At 49.6% G+C, this 18,813-nt stretch overlaps 1 protein-coding gene across 1 annotated transcript in view; it reads right to left on the reverse strand.

Moving 5' to 3' along the window:
* Nucleotides 1-6,079: 6,079 nt before the first annotated feature.
* The window catches only part of PHLDB3 (pleckstrin homology like domain family B member 3), a 35,455-nt gene continuing 22,721 nt past the window's right edge, over nucleotides 6,080-18,813 (reverse strand). The window contains 7 exon segments of the mRNA XM_023742776.1: nucleotides 6,080-6,214; nucleotides 7,828-7,913; nucleotides 8,709-8,928; nucleotides 14,356-14,412; nucleotides 14,893-14,980; nucleotides 15,068-15,158; nucleotides 15,297-15,396. Coding sequence (XP_023598544.1) covers nucleotides 6,080-6,214; nucleotides 7,828-7,913; nucleotides 8,709-8,928; nucleotides 14,356-14,412; nucleotides 14,893-14,980; nucleotides 15,068-15,158; nucleotides 15,297-15,396 — 777 coding nt within the window.

An 18,813-nucleotide genomic window follows, 5' to 3' on the forward strand; every position in this document is an offset into this window, starting at 1 on the left:
AAGTTAGTCTCTCATACAAAAATTTATACATACATTGTTATGTGACCCTAGTTGCTCTCCCTATACTGTGACAGCACACTCCTCCTTTCCACCCCAGATTTCCCGTGTCCATTCAACCAGCTCCTGACCCTCTCTGCCTTCTCATTTTGCCTCTGGACAGGAGCTGCCCATTTAGTCTCATGTATCTACTTGAGCTAAGAAGCACACTCTTCGCAAGTATCATTTTATGTCCCATAGTCCAGTCTAATCTTTGACTGAAGAGTTAGCCTCAGGAATGGTTTTAGTGCTGGGTTGACAGAGTCTGGGGACCATGCTCTCTGGGGTTCCTCCAGTCTCAGTCAGACCATTAAGTCTGGTCTTTTCTTTAGAATTTGAGTTCTGCACCCCACTTTTCTCCTGCTCCAACAGGGACTCTCTGTTGTGTTCCCCGTCAGGGTGGTCATTGGTGGTAGCCGGGCACCATCTAGTTCTTCTGGTCTCAGGCTATTGCAGTCTCGAGTTTGTGTGGCCCTTTCTGTCTCTTGGGCTGATGCTTTCCTTGTGTCTTTGGTGTTCTTCATTCTCCTTTACTCCAGGTGGGTTGGGACCGATTGATGCATCTTAGACGGCTGCTCACTGGCTTTTAAGAAAAATTGGGATTTATTCTGAAAGAAGTGGAGAACCTTTGAGAGGGTCTACATCAGCGGCAGGGTGCGGGGCAGGAAGCATGATAAGACTTGCTTTTCAATATAATGACTCTGGGAAATAAAGTAAATATTCATCAAGCAGTGAATGGAAAAATAAAGGTTGGTTCATTAGTCCAGTGGGATACTACACAGCACTGGAAAAATCAAACTGCTCAAAGATGCAACAGCACAGATGAATCTCAAAAACTTTATGGCGAGCTAAAGAAGTGCTGGACAGAACATACAGTGTCATTCCATTTACGTGAAGCTCTAGAAGTGTCGAAACTAATCTGAGAATTGATGAATGTAGTTGGTGTCACTGAACTGTACATGCAAAAATGTTGAATTGGCATGTGTTGTGTTTTATATATATATATATATGTATATATATTTTACAACATTTTTTTAAAAAAAGAAAACCCTAAAAAAAAATTCAAAAATAACTAATCTGATATAAATCAGAACAGTGATTACCTTTGGAAGGTCATTGCCCCAGAAGGAGCAATAGTGAGGAACCCCTTCTATCTCCATCTGGGTGATAACTACATCTGTACAACTACGGAACAGAGTTCCTTGATGGTGCAAACAGTTAAGTAAGTGCTCACTACTTGCAGAAGGGTTGGCGGTTGGAACCCCCAGACATGCCTCGGAACACAGACCTGGTGATCTGCTTCCGAAAGGTCACAGCCTTGAACATCCTGTGGAGCAGTTCTACTCTGCACACACGGGGTCGTCCTGAGTCGGAAGTGAGTCGACAGCAACCAACAGCAACGTTGCAAAGACTCCCCGAGCTGTGTACCTACGCTCTACACTGAATGTACGTTATTTTTTAATAAAAACAAGCGAAAAGGGAAGGGTGGCTTCAGTGTCAACAAGAAAAAGGACTGCAGAAGGGTTGAATGAGAGAGCTGGCAGTCTTCCAGGTAATAAAGAAAAGCAACCTCTGAAAGCCAGGAGCAGGCCTGGGACTCACGGTGAGGCCCTGGGGTTTTCCTGTTGAGCATGAACGGTCTCACAGCACATCGACATCAAACAAGGCCACACTGTGACTGTGATGACTCAAAACAAAATCAAGGGCACGCCATGATCATGTCTGAACACAGAAACAAACGAAAACATCATGCAAACTACAAAATGACTAGGCATCCTCGTATTCTGGCTGATCTGTGACTGCTACATTACATTACATTGCTTTGCATTACATTAAGATAACTGACAGCTTTTGCCGTGCTTCATTCCACCTGCCTCCTAGATAAGATTTATTACAATACCAATCATAGAATTGCCTGTACTTTCATACAGCATCCAATCCAGAGCAAAGCTCTGCTTCCTTGAACCTTCCCTCAAATCACCAAACACAACCCAAATCCTGTAAGTCCTTTCTGACACCCTCTTACGGAGATGCCCCACAGTTCTGCATGGTGTGCGTTCTCCCTCCCCGCAATGAACATTAAACCCAACTTGTTCAATTCCAGGTGTGTTCCAAGTGGTCTTTGGCTGGAGGGCATTGCCGCAGGTAAGAGATGATGGTGACCTGACCTAGGGTGGTAGCAGTGGAAATGGTGAAAAGTGGAAAGATCCAAAATATATTAGGAAGAAGACTTGGCAGGAATGACCATGGATCAAATGTGAGGGAAGAGGCAGTGGGAGGTTTTCAAGATGACTTCCAGGTAGTTCGTCATAGGAATAACAATGATAACAAAAGTAATAATAATAACAACAGTGACCAAGTATTGGTGTTTACAATTGCCAGAAACTGTTGTGAGCATTGGGCATGCATTAGCTCATTCAATCCTTATAGAAACCCTTTAAGGTAAATACAGTATGACTGTTATCATTTATTTAGGAGCCCTCGTGGCGCGACGGTTAAGCACTCGGCTGCTAACCAAAAGGTTGGTGATTGGAACCTACCAGCTGCTCCTCGGAAGAAAAGGCCTGGCGATCTGCTCCTGTAAAGATTACAGTGTAGGATACCCTATGGGGCAGTTTTACTCTGTCATATGGGGTCGAAATGAGTCAGAGTTGACTTAGAGCAATATCATTTATTCCACACCGACTGCATGCCTAGCACTTTCTATGAATCATTTCTGACTGTCACAACTGCCCTGCAAAGGGGGGAATGAGCCCCATTTCACAGATGAGGAAACTGAGGCTGGGAGAGGCTTGGAAGTGGCAGAACTGGGATTTGAACCCAGGACTGTCTCTGAAAGCCTCCACTGCTGCTCATCAGGGCCAGAGCCTGGCCTTGAACCTGATATTTTGCCCCACAGAATCAGGTTCCCACATTCAAGTCCCAGTTCTGCCACTGACTTGGGCAAAGGGCTTCCATTCTTTGGTGTCCGTCCAGAGACCTTCTCCAAAAGCAGAAACAATGACAGTAGCACATTTATTTAGCGCTTCCTATGTGCTAGGCATTACTCCACACACTACATCCCTATGAGATATTTTTATGATAGCCATTTTACAGATGGGGAAATCAAGGCAGAGAGAAGTTTGACAACTTCCCCTTGTCACACAGTAGGAAGTGATGGAGGCAGTATCTGAACCCATGTAGTCTGGCTCAAGAACCCACACAAGTATACATGGGCACATGGGTTACCACAGGGGCGGATTATCCAATAGGCAAGGTAAGCACGGTGCTTACCTTGTTTACCAGATCACCTGTAGTGAACAATTTCACATTTTTTCACCACATCAAAGACTCTGCTTCCAGGTATGGCTGGCGTCTGTCTCTCTCCCAACCCCACAGCACCCTCCTATAGGAGCAAAACCTCTTTTCAAATGTACAATCCCTGGCAGGGGCAGATAACCCAGTAAGAGAGGCTTACTTGTGCTTACTTATGAATCTGTAATGAACACGTTCACATGAGTTTCACTGATAGACCCTACTTCTTTAGCTCCCACTCTGTGCCAGGCACTGTGTTCAGCCCTTTTACAAGCAACTTCTCCTTGAATTCCTAACGAGAGGGTAGAAAGGCACGACCATTTCATAATGAGACCTAACGAGACGAAGATGTTCAAGTTCACACAAGAAGGAAGCAACAGAGCCAGGAGTCAAACCCAGCCCCTTCTGACTGGCTCGCTATCTGATGGCAGGAAAAATAGCGGCTGTGTTTGTAAGGATATGATCTGTTCCCCATATTCTGTGAGCACCCCTACTCCCGACCATGACAAGCACCTCAGTCACATAGGTGGGGTCACTTGACATCACGCTGAGGCACAGACAGCGAAAGTGGCATCTTGTGAAGTCATTCAGGACTGGCCCTGCCTCCCTGTCTCCAAATCCCAGCCACATCTTGGTGTGCGGTGTCACCTCGATTAAGTATCTTCACCTCTCTGAGCCCTCCAGGCCTCCTTTTTATAACAAAGGAAGGGGTGTCTTTGTGCATGAGTAGAGGAAGGCTCAAGTCTGGAATCAGACTAAAATTTTAATCCTGCATCTGTCACCTCCTTGCTGTGTGGCTGTAAATCAGTCTCCCTCTCTGAACTTCAGCTGTCTCCTTTGTCAAGTAGGTCTGCAACGCCCTGCCTCCGGAGGGTTGGAGCAAGGACTTGGTGAGGGGCAGGCAGGGTGATTGTCCTATGATTATTGTGTGCTGAGGAGCAGAAGGCCCTGCAGGCCCCAGCCACGTGGGAGAGTTTCAGGGAGGAACCCCCAACTGGCCCAACCAACTGGCCCAACCGGGAGAACTAGTGTCTTGGGAGGGAGTGGGATGGGGAGTCTCCTCTTGCTCAGGCCTGCCTAGATCCTGGAAGCTGACTTCCGCCTAGCCCACGATCAGAGAGCAGAGGGAGGTTTGAATACACCACTTTCAGTTGGCCTGCTCTGTGGCTCTTACCAGCCCCTGTCCACAGAGGTCATTGTGCAGGAATGTAGAATCTGGTTCTCAGATGTGGTGAAAAACAGGTGAAATTGCACAGTACAGACTATGAGTAAGCCCATGCCTACCTTGCTTATTGGGTATTCCATCCCTGGGAGCACCATATCTGAACCCTCAAGGAAGTCAGTAATCCAGGATGGGACATCAGCGCCTGAGGCGGTGGGAACTAGAGGGACTGAATGCCCAGATCCAGAAGGACTTGAGAGGGGGAATGACCTGTCTCCAGAAGAAAACAGCCTAGAGTGGTCGAGGCTGTGGTGGGGGAGCCACGGGGTCTCTGGAAGCCCAGAAGAGGCACCTGCCCCAGCCTAGGGATCAGAGAGAACTTCCTGGAGGAGGGGGCATCTAAGATGAGGCTAAAGGATGAAGTCAGCCAAAAGTTTTGTCTGACTTGTTCATGGCTGTCCCCAGTCCTTAGCACCTCTCTCTCGTGAATTTATTCAGCCCTCAGATTTTCACTCGTCTAGTTTGTACTAGGCTCAGTGGTGACCAAGACAGGACCAGTCCGTGCCTCCTGGGGCAACCACTCCAGCAGGGGAGATGCTTTCATCAGCAGTGACGACCCAAGGTAGTCAGGGCCGGGAAGCGGGAGGCACAAATAGATGGGTTAGGGTCAGGATGGGGGAGCCACAGGCAGACGGGTCCGAGAGGAAGCCCAAGGGCTGCAGGAACCCAAAGGAAGCATCGGACTCAGCCAGGAGAATCAGGGAGGACTTCTTGGAGAAGGAACATTTGAGTTATGACCTAAATGATGAGTAGGCGTTGGGTAAAGTGTGGAAAAGTACCTAAACAAGGGAGCAGTACCTGAGAGGTTAAAGGGAAGCATTTTTATTCATTTTCATGGTATGAAATGTGCCACATGGTGCTGGGGACAGTGGTGATCAAGACAACCCAGTTCTGCTCTCACGGAGCACTCAGTCCCATAAGGAACTGGTGATGACCCAGAGTGCTCAGGGGTGTGTGTGTGTGTGTGTGTGTGTGTGTGTGTGTAAGGGCAGAGGGAACAACATATGCCAAGGCCTAGAGCGAGGGGGCCTTGTAGGTCCTAGGATTTGCAAATAACCCAATCAGGGTAAAATCCCCAAAGACAAAGGAATGGGTCACTGCCCGGCTCCCACCTGCCATGACCTCAGGGTTGAAGGTCTCCATTCCTAGAGTGGGGAGCCAGCTATGGGATACTTAGTTCTCAGAGGCATCCATAACTTGCATGTCCTGCCTAAGGGCCAAGAGGCCTCCGACACCTAGACTGTAAACCACAGCAGCAACCATTGTTTTTCCTCCATGTTTAATTCTGTATCGCAGGGGCACCAATAAATAGTTCGTTTCCACCCCTGCAATCATCCTTATGCCCCGGGCAGGGCCCTAGAGACTGGGATCCTGCCCCAGGAGGCCTCTGCAGCTGAGAACGCCGAGGTTCAGACCAGCCGAACAGCGGCTGAGCAGGATTCCCCGGAGAGTTCCAAGGGGGCGGGCCCAGGCTTTCCCGCAGTGGGCGGGGCCCCGGTGGGACGTCCTCCCCGGGGGCGGGGCCACTCAGGGGGCGTGGTTCTCATCGGCTGCGGTCACAATGACGTCAATCCAAATGCGCATGGCTTCCGGGCTTGGGGCCACCATGTAGAAAAGGCGCTCGTAGGTTTTGACGCAGAACGTCAGGCGGGGGCTGGGGCTCTGAAATAAGCAGCAGAGTGGGGGTGGTTAAGAGAACACACACCATCAGCACCACAGGTTTGAATCTCAGGGCTGCTAATTATACGCCCTGTGGCATTGGACAAATTACTTAGTTTTAATCTTCTGTCTTCCTAAATGGTGCTACCCACCTCACTGGGATGTTAAGGATTAAATGAATTAACCAAGGAAAGCGCTTAGAATTAACTTACGAGAAGCACTGCTATTAAAGTGGGAGCAAGACAAATTAAAAAAGGATTCACGGCCTTTCCCCCAGCCTACCTTCTCCCACAGTAGGAATATAGGCGTTCAAATCCCCTCTCCCCAAAATCTAAGTCCCCTGCCCCCGCCCGGGTTTGTAATTGGATTAAGCCACCTAGTGGCTAGAACTCATTTACTGAGTAACTACTTACTCCATCCACCACCCATCTTTCACTGTGTCACACTGTGATGGCTTGTGTGTTTTGATCTACTTCCAAACATTAGCCAATGGAAACCCTACAGATCACAACAGAATACTGTCCAATATAGTGCTGGGAGATGAGCCCCTAGGTTGGAAGGCACTCCAAATACCCAGTGGCCTCAACAATGGACTCAGACATACCAACGATCATGAAGGAAGATGGTGCAGGAACCAGGCAACGCTTTATTCTGTCGTGCACTGGTCGCCATGAGTTGGAATCAACTCAACAGCAACTAACAACAGCTTACTACATACCAGCCCCCCCCAAAAAACAAAACCAAACCCCAACAGTCAATTCCGACTCATACCGACCCTGTAGGACTGGGCAGAACTGCCCCATAGGGTTCCCAAGGCTGTGAATCTGTACAGAAGCAGACTGCCACATTTTTCTCCCACAGAGCGGATGATGGGTTCGAACCGCTGCACCGATCTTTCAGTTAGTAGTCAAGCGCTTAAGCACTGTACCACCACCCCAGAGTTGAGTAAATGTCTTACATCTGTTATCTGTTTTAATCTTATAACCGTTAGGAGGGGGCTGGATTGTGTCCATTTTGCAGATGAGAAAACTAAGGCTCAGTGAAGGGAAGCCACTTTCCTGAGGTCACACAGTTGAGATTCCAATCTAAGCTCTAAAAAGCCATAGTTGTTTGCTCTCCATACAGCTTCCTAAAATGGAGTCATTTGCCAACAATAATCTCTGGCACTGCACTTTTATGAAAGTTCTGAGTCCTGAGTTTTCTGGGGGAAAATAAATATGATGTGACACCATGGGGCCCACTCCCACCTTGCAGCTATGGGCAGGAGCTGAGTAATAACCACCTCCTTTACTTGCTTCCCAGGCTGCCTCCACTCCATCCTTCTCCTGCCCTCATTTATTCCTGGCTTGGCATCAGAGTGTGCCACATTTTTGCTCTAAAAGTTTTGCTCCAAGAAAAGTTACAGTGGCTGAGAGCCAGAGATTGGGCTCTTAATTTTTGGCCCCTGGGGAAATGGCCTGCTGGTCTCCCATCCTGGATGGCGAGGATTCTGACAGTAGGGGCCATGGCTGGCTTTTCCTGGGCTGGGATGGGATGGATGAGCTAGGGATGAACTAAGGCTTGACTGCAGGGGCTTCGACCGGGAGGACAGGGCCACACTGAGGGGAGGGCGTCACCTTGAAGGCACAGCGTAAGTGGTCGTAATAGACTTCCTCGATGGCCTGGAAGTAGATGACGCCTTTGAGCTTGGTCTCTTCCTTGTCTGGTGAGGAAGGCAAGGGAGAGACAGAGACAGTGAGGGTGTGTGTGTTGGGATGGGGTCCCTGGGCCCAAGCTGAGGCTAGGGGTGGGGTAAGGAACATGGGGAGGGTCTGAAGGTCCCTGCAGTACCGTGGTAGTGAGGTGAATCTGAAGGCTGAAGATGCTACATGGGAGATTGGGCATGGAGGCTGGACAAGACTGGGGCCCAGACTACTGGGTATCTTGGGGAGTGGGGTCTGGGGAGCTGGAATCCTGGGTGTCTGAATACCTCGATCCCTGAGAAGGGCAGGAGCTCAGGGAGAGTGTCAGAATCTTTGATTCCTCTAGAGAAGAAAGACTGGGGGTCTGATTCCTGGGTGTCTTGAACAGGGAGGAGAGGATCCAGGTTCAGACTCCTGGGTATTGTAAGAAAATGGAGTCTAGGAGCCAGACTTGTACAGAACTGATATCTATGCTACTGAGGAGGGCTAGGGGTTTGGATTCTGGGTCGCTTAAAGAGGAAGGAGTTGGGGATCTGGTCTCCTGAGTCCTGGGAGATGAGGGGCCTGAGAGCTGACTCCTGGGATGGGGAAGGAGAAGCTAGGGGCCCAAATTCCTGGATCTTGGGGAAAGCAGGAAGTGGGCACCTGGATGCCTGAATCCTGAGGGAGGAAGGGGCCAGGGACCCAGAGTCAGCAGCCTAAGAGAATGGGGGGCTGGGGGCCAGCACTCCTGGGTGTCTGAGGAAAAAGGCCTCCAGACTGGACTCTTCCAGGTCCTGGGGGCACAGGGCCCCAAGCGGCTTAGCTGGACTTACCTGCATAGTAGGCCAGGCGGCGGGCCTGGCGGTCAAAGCAGAACCATCGCTTCCTCCAGGTCTTGATGCGGCCTCCCATCTTGACCAGGGGTCCGCGGCAGCAGCCCCCTGACACCCGCACCTGCGGGCAGTTTTCTGGGTTGTGGCCCCATCGTTCCAGGTGCTGCTGGAGATCCAAGACGCGGGGGCCTGGAGGGTGGGCTGGGGGTGTGGGTGGGGGCTGGGGAGGGAAGAGAAGGGGCAGCTGACCATCCTGCAGCCTGGAGCCTCCCAAGGGGAGCCCAATCATAGCAGCTCAGGTGTAAGTATATTTACCTACCAAAGTCTTTAAACAGTAATATTAACAACGATGATGATAATGATGATTCCAGCAGCTACACTTACTATGACATTCTGCCCAGGGCTTTATGAGCATCAACTCCTTGACCCCTCATAACCACCCTTGGGACAGGGTTACTATGAGCCCCATTTTACAGATGAGCAAACTGAGGTATGCAGAGATGAAATAATCCACTCTAGGTCCCACAGAGCTTCTAGGTGGCAGAGTTGGGACTCAAACCCACGACCTCCTGAGCCTAGAGCTCACTGTGAAACACCAGAGGCATGTCAGAAATATGAGGGACCCCTGGGTCAAGGTCCCCAAAGTGGGGCCCTCCTATGCTACCTCTGTAAAACAGGGACCCAACAGTAAGTGATCAATAAACAAGAACATTGCTTTCACTGTTACTATTATTGTTATTCTTCTTGTGATTATTATCCTATGCGAAGCACTTTATAGTGCCTGGGTGGCGCAAATAGTTAAGCACAAGACTACTAACCAAAAGGCTGGTGGTTCAAATCCTCCCAGAGGCACCTCAGAAGACAGGCCTGGCGATCTGCTTCCAAAAGTTCACAGCCTTGAAAACCCTATGGAGCAGTTCTACTCTGCACACATGGGTCACACCATGAGTCAGAATTGACTCAACAGCAACTAACCATAGCAAGCACTTTATATACATATTCTCTCTGCCCTCTCAAGCTCCCCTGGGGATAAGTACATTTATCCCCACTTTACAGATGTGGAAACCAAGACTCAGAGAGGTTAAGTCATGAGGCCCAAGTCACACAGCCGGAGCTGACGGAGCCAAGCCTCACTAGGCAGCATGGACATCTCAGGTGGCCATGAAGGTCAGGGGAGAAGAATGAAGGCAATAAAAGTGTCTACTGCTTACATGGAGATGAGAGTGAAGGAGGGGTCAATGACTCTCAACAATGGTGGCGCCATTATCAATATGGAAGCCACATCTGGAAGTGCTATCTTTCCTGTCTGGGTGAGGTGCCCCTCATCAGTGCTTACAAAGCACCCTACCCCAGCCCTTATCGCAACACATCAGGAGAGGCTGTGTCTGTTCATACCCAAATAATCCCTGCAGAGAATGGTGTGAGCCCCATGGTCAAACCAAGGCGTAAACCCACTGCCGTCAAGTCAATCTGGATTCATAGAGACCCTACGAGACAGAGCAGAAGTGCCCCACAGGGTTTCCAAGACTGTCACCTTTATGGAGGCAGAATGCCACATCTTTCTCCCACGGAATGGCTCATGGGTTTGAACTACCAGTCTTTCTGTAAGCAGCTGAGCGCTTAACCACTGTGCCACCAGGCCTCCTTTAAACTGAGGCTTACAGCAGTATATCTCAGACTGCAGTGGTCAAGCAAACCCCCTGGGGATTTTGTTAAAATGCAGACTGAGTCAGTACTTCTGGGGTGCGGCTGAGGTTCCGCAGGTCTAACAGGCTTCCGGGGGACTCCGATGCTGTTGGTCTATGAACCACATTTTGAGTAGAGAGGGCTTAGGAAACTGAAGAGACCAGCGAGACAAGGGATCAGAGATGAGATGAGATTCACTGATCGGGAACAAGGAGAGCGAGGCGGAGGGAAACGAGAAAGAGGCAGGGGACTGCACAAAACGGGAAGGCACGGTTCGAAGAGCACCTACGGGGGCCTGGAACCTTACATGTCACCTCACCAAATCCATATGGCAATAATAATGACCACCAATGTGTATGGAGGCCTCTACGATGTGTCAGAAGGAGCCCTGGTGGAGCAGTGGCTAGGCACTCGACTCCTAACCAAAAGAGCACCCGCTTGAACCCACCAGCCACTCCTTGGGAGAAAGATGTGGCAATCTGCTTCCATAAAGATTTAAAAAAAAAAAAAAAAAAACCATTGCTGACAAGTCGATTCTGACTCATAGCGACCCTGTAAGACAGAGTAGAACCGCCCCCATAGGGTTCTCAAGGCTGTAATCTTTACAGAGAGGAGCCCGGGCGGTGCAATGGTTAAGGACTTGGCTGCTAACTGAAAGGTCAGCGGTTCAAACCCACCAGCTGCTCCGTGGTAGAAAGATGCTGCAGTCTGCTTCCCTAAAGATTTACAGCCTTAGAAATCCTATGGGGTAGTTCTACACCATCCTACAGGGTCACTATGAGTCAAAATTCAATTTGATGGCAATGGGTTTGGTTTGGTTTTGAATCTTTATAGAAGCAGATTGCCACATCTTTCTCCTGAAGAGTGGCTGGTGGGTTCGAACCACCAACCTTCCAGCTAGCAGTCGAGCGTTTAACAACCGCACCACCAGGGCTCCTTATCTGTAAATAGGAGTAATAGTACCCATTTCAAAGGAGTCCTAGTGGCGCAGCAGTTAAAGGGTTCGGATGCTAACTGAAAGGTCGGCGGCCACTCCATAGGAGAAGCATGTGGCAGTCTGCTTCCATAAAGATGACAGCCTTGGAAATCCTATGGGGCAGTACTACTCTGTCCCATAGGGTCACTGTGAGTTGGAACTGACTCGACGGCAATGGGTTTGGATTTTTTAGTTTACTATGTGTCAGGCACGGGGCCAAGGCCATTACAGTGATTCGTCTCCTCTCCAAACAACCCACGGATGTTGTTAGCTGCCTTCAAGTCGATTCCAACTCATGGTGACCCCATGTGTGCAGAGTAGAACTACTCCACAGGTGTTCATGGCCGTGACTTTTTGGAAGCAGATAGTCAGGCGTGTCTTCTGAGGCCTTTCTGGGTGGCCTCAAACCGCTAACCTTTCAGCTAGAGTTGAGCGCTTAACCATTTGCTCCACCAGGGACTCAGCAACAACCCATTACTGTCCCCGTGTGACAGATGAGGAAAGAGAGGCTTCTAGCGAAGCAGTGACTCACCAAGGTCACCCAGCTAGGATGTAGTGAAGCCGGGCCCCAATCCAGGAGGAGAACAGAGATGGGCTCAGGACTCTCGACTTCACCACGCCCCTGCCACATCACCTCCACGGAACCCCTGGCCCTCTCGAAGCCTCAGTCCCTGCTCTGAAAACTGGAGGTTATCACCGCATCCCGCTCACAGGGCTGTTCCAAGGAGGCACTAGCCACTGCCAAGTTTTTCAACCCACCAATTCCACTTCTAGGTACAAATTCCAGGGACACACTGCACACAACAGGGACTACTGAATAAATGATGGTGCACCCACACTCTGGAGAACTACAAAGCTGGGGCGTTTCATTTTTTATGAGGTAGAGCTTATACCTAACAACCCAGAAAGTTCCACTGCCTTCCTGCTCTGTTTTTCTCCCTGGCTCTTATCAGCAACTCACATGCTGTTTATTTTACTTACTGACGCTGGGTTTTGTTCATCTGCCCCACTAAACAACAGCTTCCCGAGGGCAGGGGTTTTAATTTTGGTCTCTGCCTTTAATCCAAGGCCTAGCACACTGTGTGAAAACAACCAAACCCATTGCTGTTGAGTTGCTTCTGACTCATGGCAACCCCATGTGTTACAGAGTAGAATTGAGCTCCATAGGGTTTTCTTGGCTATAATCTTTACAAAAGGAAATCAGCCAGGCCTTTCTTCCGTGGAGCCACGGGTGGGTTTGAACCACCAACCTTTCGGTTACCAGCCAAGTGCAAACTGTTTGCGCCACCCGGGGCCTAGCACACAGTAAAACCAAAATCAAAGCCATTGCCGTCGCGTTGAGTCCAACTCACTGCCACCCTACAGGACAGAGTAGAACTGCCCCATAGGGTTTCCAAGAAGCAGCTGGTGGATTTGAACCGCTGACTCTTTGGTTGGCAGCCCAGCTCTTAACCACTGAGCCACCAGGGCTCCAAGCACACAGCAGGCACTCCATACATGTTTGTTGGGAAAGGCAAGATCGGGGAGGATGGCTTAAGGGTGACCTTCACTTTCTCAATATTGTCTGGTTCCTTATGGCAAAAATGTACTCATGCTATCAGCATAGATAAAAATAAAATTTTAATAAGGAAGCCATCAGCTAAACCAAGGATGCATGATACAGGATAAATGACATTAAAAAAAAATAAAGTAACAACAAACAAAAAATAAATAAATAAATAAAGGTGGGAGGGAGGGAGCGCAGGTGCTGAGAGATTGAAAGAAATTTAAGAGACATTTTAATCACATACTTTGTGCATATTTTGTTTGGACCCAGAATCAAACGACTCAACTATAAGAAGATATTTAGAACCAACTGGGGAAATGTGAATACGGACTGTGAGGAAATGTGAATACAGACTATGGGGAAATGTGAATATGAACTGTGGGGAAATGTGAATATGGAGTATGTATTGTGCTGGAGCCCTGGTGGCACAGTGGTTAAGAGCTCGACTGCTAACCCAAAGGTCAGCAGTTCGAATCCAGCAGCCACTCCTTGGAAGCCCTGTGGGGCAGTTCTACTCTGTCCTGCAGGGTTACTATGAGTCAGAAATGACTCCACAGCAACAGTTTTTGTATTATAATGTTATGGGATTACTAGTAGTCTTGTAAGGTGTGATAATGGGATTTTTGTTATGTTCAAAAAAAAAACTCATCTATTGGAAATATATAGTGATGCATGGGTAAACCAGAAAAACCAAATCCATTGCCATCGAGTTGATTCCAACTCATAGTGACCCTACAGGACAGAGCAGAACTGCCCCATAGGGTTTCCAAGGCTGTAAATCCTTAGGGACGCAGACTGCTGCATCTTTCTCCCACGGAGTGGGTGGTGAGTTCAAATTGCCAACCTCTCGGTTAGCAGCCATGTGCTTAACCACTGTGCCACCAGGGCTCCTCTGAAGCATGGGTGACATGATACAATATCCGGAATTTGCTTTAAAATATTCCAGTGCTGAATAGAAAGTACGTAGGGGATTAGTAAAACAAAGTTGACAAGTAAAAGAAGATTGGATATTGATAATTTTCAATATTACGTAGTATGTGTGAGTTTATTATACTATTATACTTTTGCATATGTTTGAAAAATTCTGTAATAAAAAGTTGAAATAAAAATAAATAAATAAATAAACTTTTAAATTATTTTTAAAAGCCCCGGCATGTTGTTGCCCTTCTTCTGTAGTAACTGCTGACATTGTCACCAACTTACAGAAGAGGAAACTAAGGCACGGAAGGAGGTCAAGTGACCCAAGGACACAGATGGGTACAGATGACCGTAACAGAAACAGAAGCTGCGTTCTGTTTACTTCCCTGTCCCCTGCGAAGCTCAGCACACTTTTCTGTCCGATTGGAGGAGACGAAGGGGTGAGATACAAGAAAGGGCATAGGGTGGGGGGAGAAAGAGAGCAAGGGAGAGGTGGGGGTGAGGGCAGGGGGGTTACTGACCATGATGGCAGGAACAGCGGGGCCCGCGGAACCTTCTGTGCTCCTTCTTGTCCCTTCCTGTGGGTACAGGATGAAGCAGTCAATGAGGATGCTGACCAGAAAAACACAGGGAAAAATGCACTGTGGCTGCTGGGTGATGAAGGAGGAGGGGGCTGGAGGCCTGGACTTCTGGGTCTGAGGGGGTGGGGCTGGGGGCCCAGACTCCTGGGTCCGAGGGAGGAGGGGGCTGGGGGCCTGGACTCCTGGGTCTGAGGGAGGAGGGGGCTGGGGGCTGGACTCCTGAGTCTGAATTAGGAGGGGGCTGGGGGCCCAGACTCCTGGGTCTGAGGGAGGAGGGGGCCAGGGGCCTGGACTCCTAGGTCTCAGGGAGGATGGGGCCAGGGGCCTGGACTCCTGGATCTCAGGGAGGAGGGCGCTGGAGGCCTGGACTCCTGAGTCTGAGGGAGGAGAGGGCTGGGGGCCCCAACTCGTGGGTCTGAGGAGGAGGGGGCTGGGGTGGGATCCCCTGTCCCTAAGGAGGAGAGTCTGTGGTCTTACCCTGGCCTTGAGCAGCCGCTCCCTCTCTGCCACAGCCTGCTGCAGGAGCCGCTCCATGCGAGCGATGTCTGGGTGGACGGCCCCACAGCTAGGAGGAGGGAACAGAGACCAGGGCAGGTTAGAGAGGCTCAGCCTTCTCTCCTCCCATCTTCCTTACTCATCCCGGACATCTCACCTATTCCCAGGGCCACAGTTCAGCAGCTGATAGAGGGGGTGTCTCCCAGAATCTCCTGCTGCTGGCGAAACAGCTGAGGCCTCCAGGGGTCCTGGGGGAGAGGGGGCCGGGTCAGAGGGCTGGATACTCCCTCCCTTCTCTCCCGGCAGGCATCCTTGCCGGCTCCTTCTTGTTTCAGGAAAGGTGGTGATGGGGAACGCGGGCAGGTGGGGAAAAAGAGGGTCCTCACCAGTACAACGGAGGGACAGAGGTTGGGGGGATCCTCTCTGGCTCGCCCTCTCTCCCCTCCTCCGGGGCAGGCTTCCGGTCCTCTGGAGGCCAATGGAGCCCTGGAAACACACAGGCCGAATTATAAAGGAAGCGACACTCAACCTCAACTCTAAGTCAGAAAAGTCAAGTGAAACCACCCGTCCTATTAAATTTAAAAAAAAAAAAAAAACTGTTGCCATGGAGTCGATTCTGACCCATAGCCACCCTAAAGGACAGAACAGAACTGCCCCATAGGGTTTTCAAGGAGCAGCTGGTGGATTCGAACTGCTGACCTCTGGGTTAGCAGCTGAGCTCTTAACTGCGGAGCCACCAGCACTCCCCCATTACAGATCAAAAAACCCAGTGTAAACATGGATGAACCTTCAAAAAACACGATGCTGAGTGAAAAACGCTGGTCACAAAGGACCATATGCTGTATGAGCCCATTTACATGAAATATCTAGACTAGGCAAAGCCACAGAGACAGGAAGTGGATCAGAGTGGTTGCCAGGGGCTGGAAGGGAGGGAGGAGTTAGAGCACAATGGCTATGGGGTGTGAGGTGTCTTGTCTGGGGTAATGAAATGTTCTAGAATTGACAGTGGTGATGGTGCGCAACACTGACTATACTAAAAACTACTGGATTGTACATTTAAACGGGTGGATTACACTGTATGTGAATTATATCTCCATGTTTTTGGTGTTGTTAGCTGTCATTAAATGGCCACTGACCCATGGTGACCCCATGCACAACATAAGCAAACACTGCCTGGTCCTGCGCCATCCCCGTGAACAGTTGCAGATCATACCATTGTGATCCATGGGGTTTTCATTGGCTGATTTTCAGAAGTAGATCACCAGGCCTTTCTTCCTACTCCATCTTAGTCTGGAAACTCCACTGAAACCTGTTCAGCATCATAGCAACATACAAGCCTCCACTGACAGATGGGTGGTGGCTGCACATGAGGTGCATTGGCCAGGAATCGAACCCAAGTCTCCTGTGTGGAAGGTGAGAATTCTACCACTGAACCACCAATGCCCCCTTATGTCTCGATAAAGCTGTTAAAAAAAAAATGCCACTGTTTGAGTCCCTGAGTAGTGCAAATGGTTAACACTCTTGGCTGTTAACCAAAAGGTTGGCGGTTTGATCCACCCAGGGGCACCTCAGAAGACAAACGTGGAGATCTACTTCCAAAAAATCAGTCACTGAAAACCCTATGGAGCACAATTCTACTCTGACACACACAGGGTCACCATGAGTTAGAGTTGACTAGACAGCAACTGATTTTATGTCTCAATAAAGTGAAAAAAAAAGTCCACTGGGAGTTGGCGAGGATGTGGGAAGCCCAGACCCTCTTACACTGTGATAGAACACCCTCTGTCAAGGCCAATTGGGCCATTTAAGCCTCGACAAGCTCTGGGAGCCAGGAAACATTAGTTCCACTTCACAAAGAAGAAACCGAGTTCCAAGTCCCCGTGGCTCCCTTCACTCTTTCCTTCCTTCAAACAATACTCCCCACATTTCCTAGATAGGGACCTTTACCTGTTGCTGTCAAGTCAATTTCGACTCACAGCGACCCCATGAGTTACAGGGTAGAACTGCTCCATAGAGTTTTCTTGACTGTAATCTGGAAGCAGATCACCAGGCCTTTCTTCCACAGTGCCACAGGGTGGATTTGAACCACCAACCTTTTGGTTAGTAAGTGATTGCAAACCATTTGCACCACTCAGGGACCTTTGCTAGGGACCCTATACACTTGGTATCGAGGAAAAAGAGGTGGGTAAGATAGACCCAGGCACTGGTGGCTCAGTGGTACAATTATTGATTTCTATACAGGAGACCTGGGTTTGATTTCCGTCCAATGCACCTCATCCACAGCCACCACCTGTCTGTCAGTGGAGGTTTGCGTGTTGCTAGGACGCTGAATAGGTTTCAGCAGAGCTTCCATACTAAGACACACTAGGAAGAAAGGTCTGGCAATCTACTTCTGAAAATCAGCCAATGAAAAAACCCTATAATCAGGGAGGTGGGGCCAAGATGGTGGAGTAGTCAGACGCTTCTGATGGACCCTCTTACAACAAAGATGCAAAAAAATAAATGATTCGATTACATGTGGCAATCTGGGAGCCCTGAACATCAAAGGCAGAGCTGAGGAACCAGACTGAGTGGCAGGGGGAGGGAGAGACAGTTTGGAAGCAGCGAGGAGTTGCCAGACCTGACCCGGCGAGAGCCTGAGCCCTTCAGGCCTGAGCAGCTTGTGGGTGAGCGGTGAGACAGGCAAGCGGTGGTGCTCGGGAGGCGCATTTGCCGCACCAGGAGAGACCCAGTAACAGAGAGTCTACACGGCCACCCAGAACCAGTGAGAAGCAGCCGTCATCAGTGAAAGATAAGTACTTGAGTAGGGCCTACCGTGCAGATCAAAAACACCTCCCTTAGGGAAAAATTTCTCTCCCATTTACCACCCCACTCCTTGCTCTGCACTGGGTCCCAGACCAGCTTCAGTAATTGCCAAGTCCCCTGGGCCAGAAGTAGGATCTGCCACACGCACAGAGGCATTCTCCCTGCCTTGGAGTGTGAACAAATTAACAAATGGGAAAAAATAAACTGCCAGCTCCCCTAAGCCAGGAACTCAGGGTAGGCACAGCTCCTTTGCCTAGGCACAGGCATAAGGGATCCATGGACTTTGAGTGCCTTTCCCCCTGCATAGACTTGTGTGGGCCCATCTCAACAGCATAGGTCCTCATTACCACAGTACAACAGGGTATATACCGGAAGTCTAACTTCAACTGTTTCAGCTGTGAAGTGGCAGGTTCTTGACATTTGACACTGCTCTGCCCATTAAGTAGGGTCTTCACCTACCCACATCAGGGGCCTGAGGACTGGTGGCTCCACCTATGCCACCTAGCCACCTGCGAGAGGGGCCCATGAATAACAGGGGCCCCCCAGTCCTTACAGCCAACAGCATTAGGTGCTCATGGTCTGACTGCAAAACCCACCACGCGCTCTAGGGAACAGGGACATGCTGTCCTCCTGGACACTCGGCAGCGGCCATCAGCCCCCTGCCTTGCTCAGAGTGTGTCCCCCTACTACAGCCAGATGCCTGTGCCTACACCAATCACCCATGCCTGTCTAGGACTGTAAGTGAGAGCCTGCACCACACATTTGGTGGCTATCTACCTGGGCACCTGAGCTGAATCCATACAGGAAGAGTGGGAGGAATCCTGAACTTACATACCTAGTAACAGGTCTAGATGACAGGACATTAGAGCTTCAAAGGTGCCAATAATCAAACTAGCTCATACAAGCAGTCTATTTGGACATATCAAAACAAAACAAGAAGCTGGGACGCAGTAAGCAAACATGAAATAAATAACTATAATAACTTATTGATGGCCCAGAGACAACAGTCAATATTACATCACATAAAGAAGCAATCCATGATAGCTTCAGCAAGCTCCCAAAATAAAGAATCTAGAAATTTTCCAGAGGAGGAAAATT

Source organism: Trichechus manatus, unplaced genomic scaffold (assembly GCF_000243295.1).
Source record: "Trichechus manatus latirostris isolate Lorelei unplaced genomic scaffold, TriManLat1.0 scaffold00216, whole genome shotgun sequence".
Taxonomy (NCBI): Eukaryota; Metazoa; Chordata; class Mammalia; order Sirenia; family Trichechidae; genus Trichechus; species Trichechus manatus.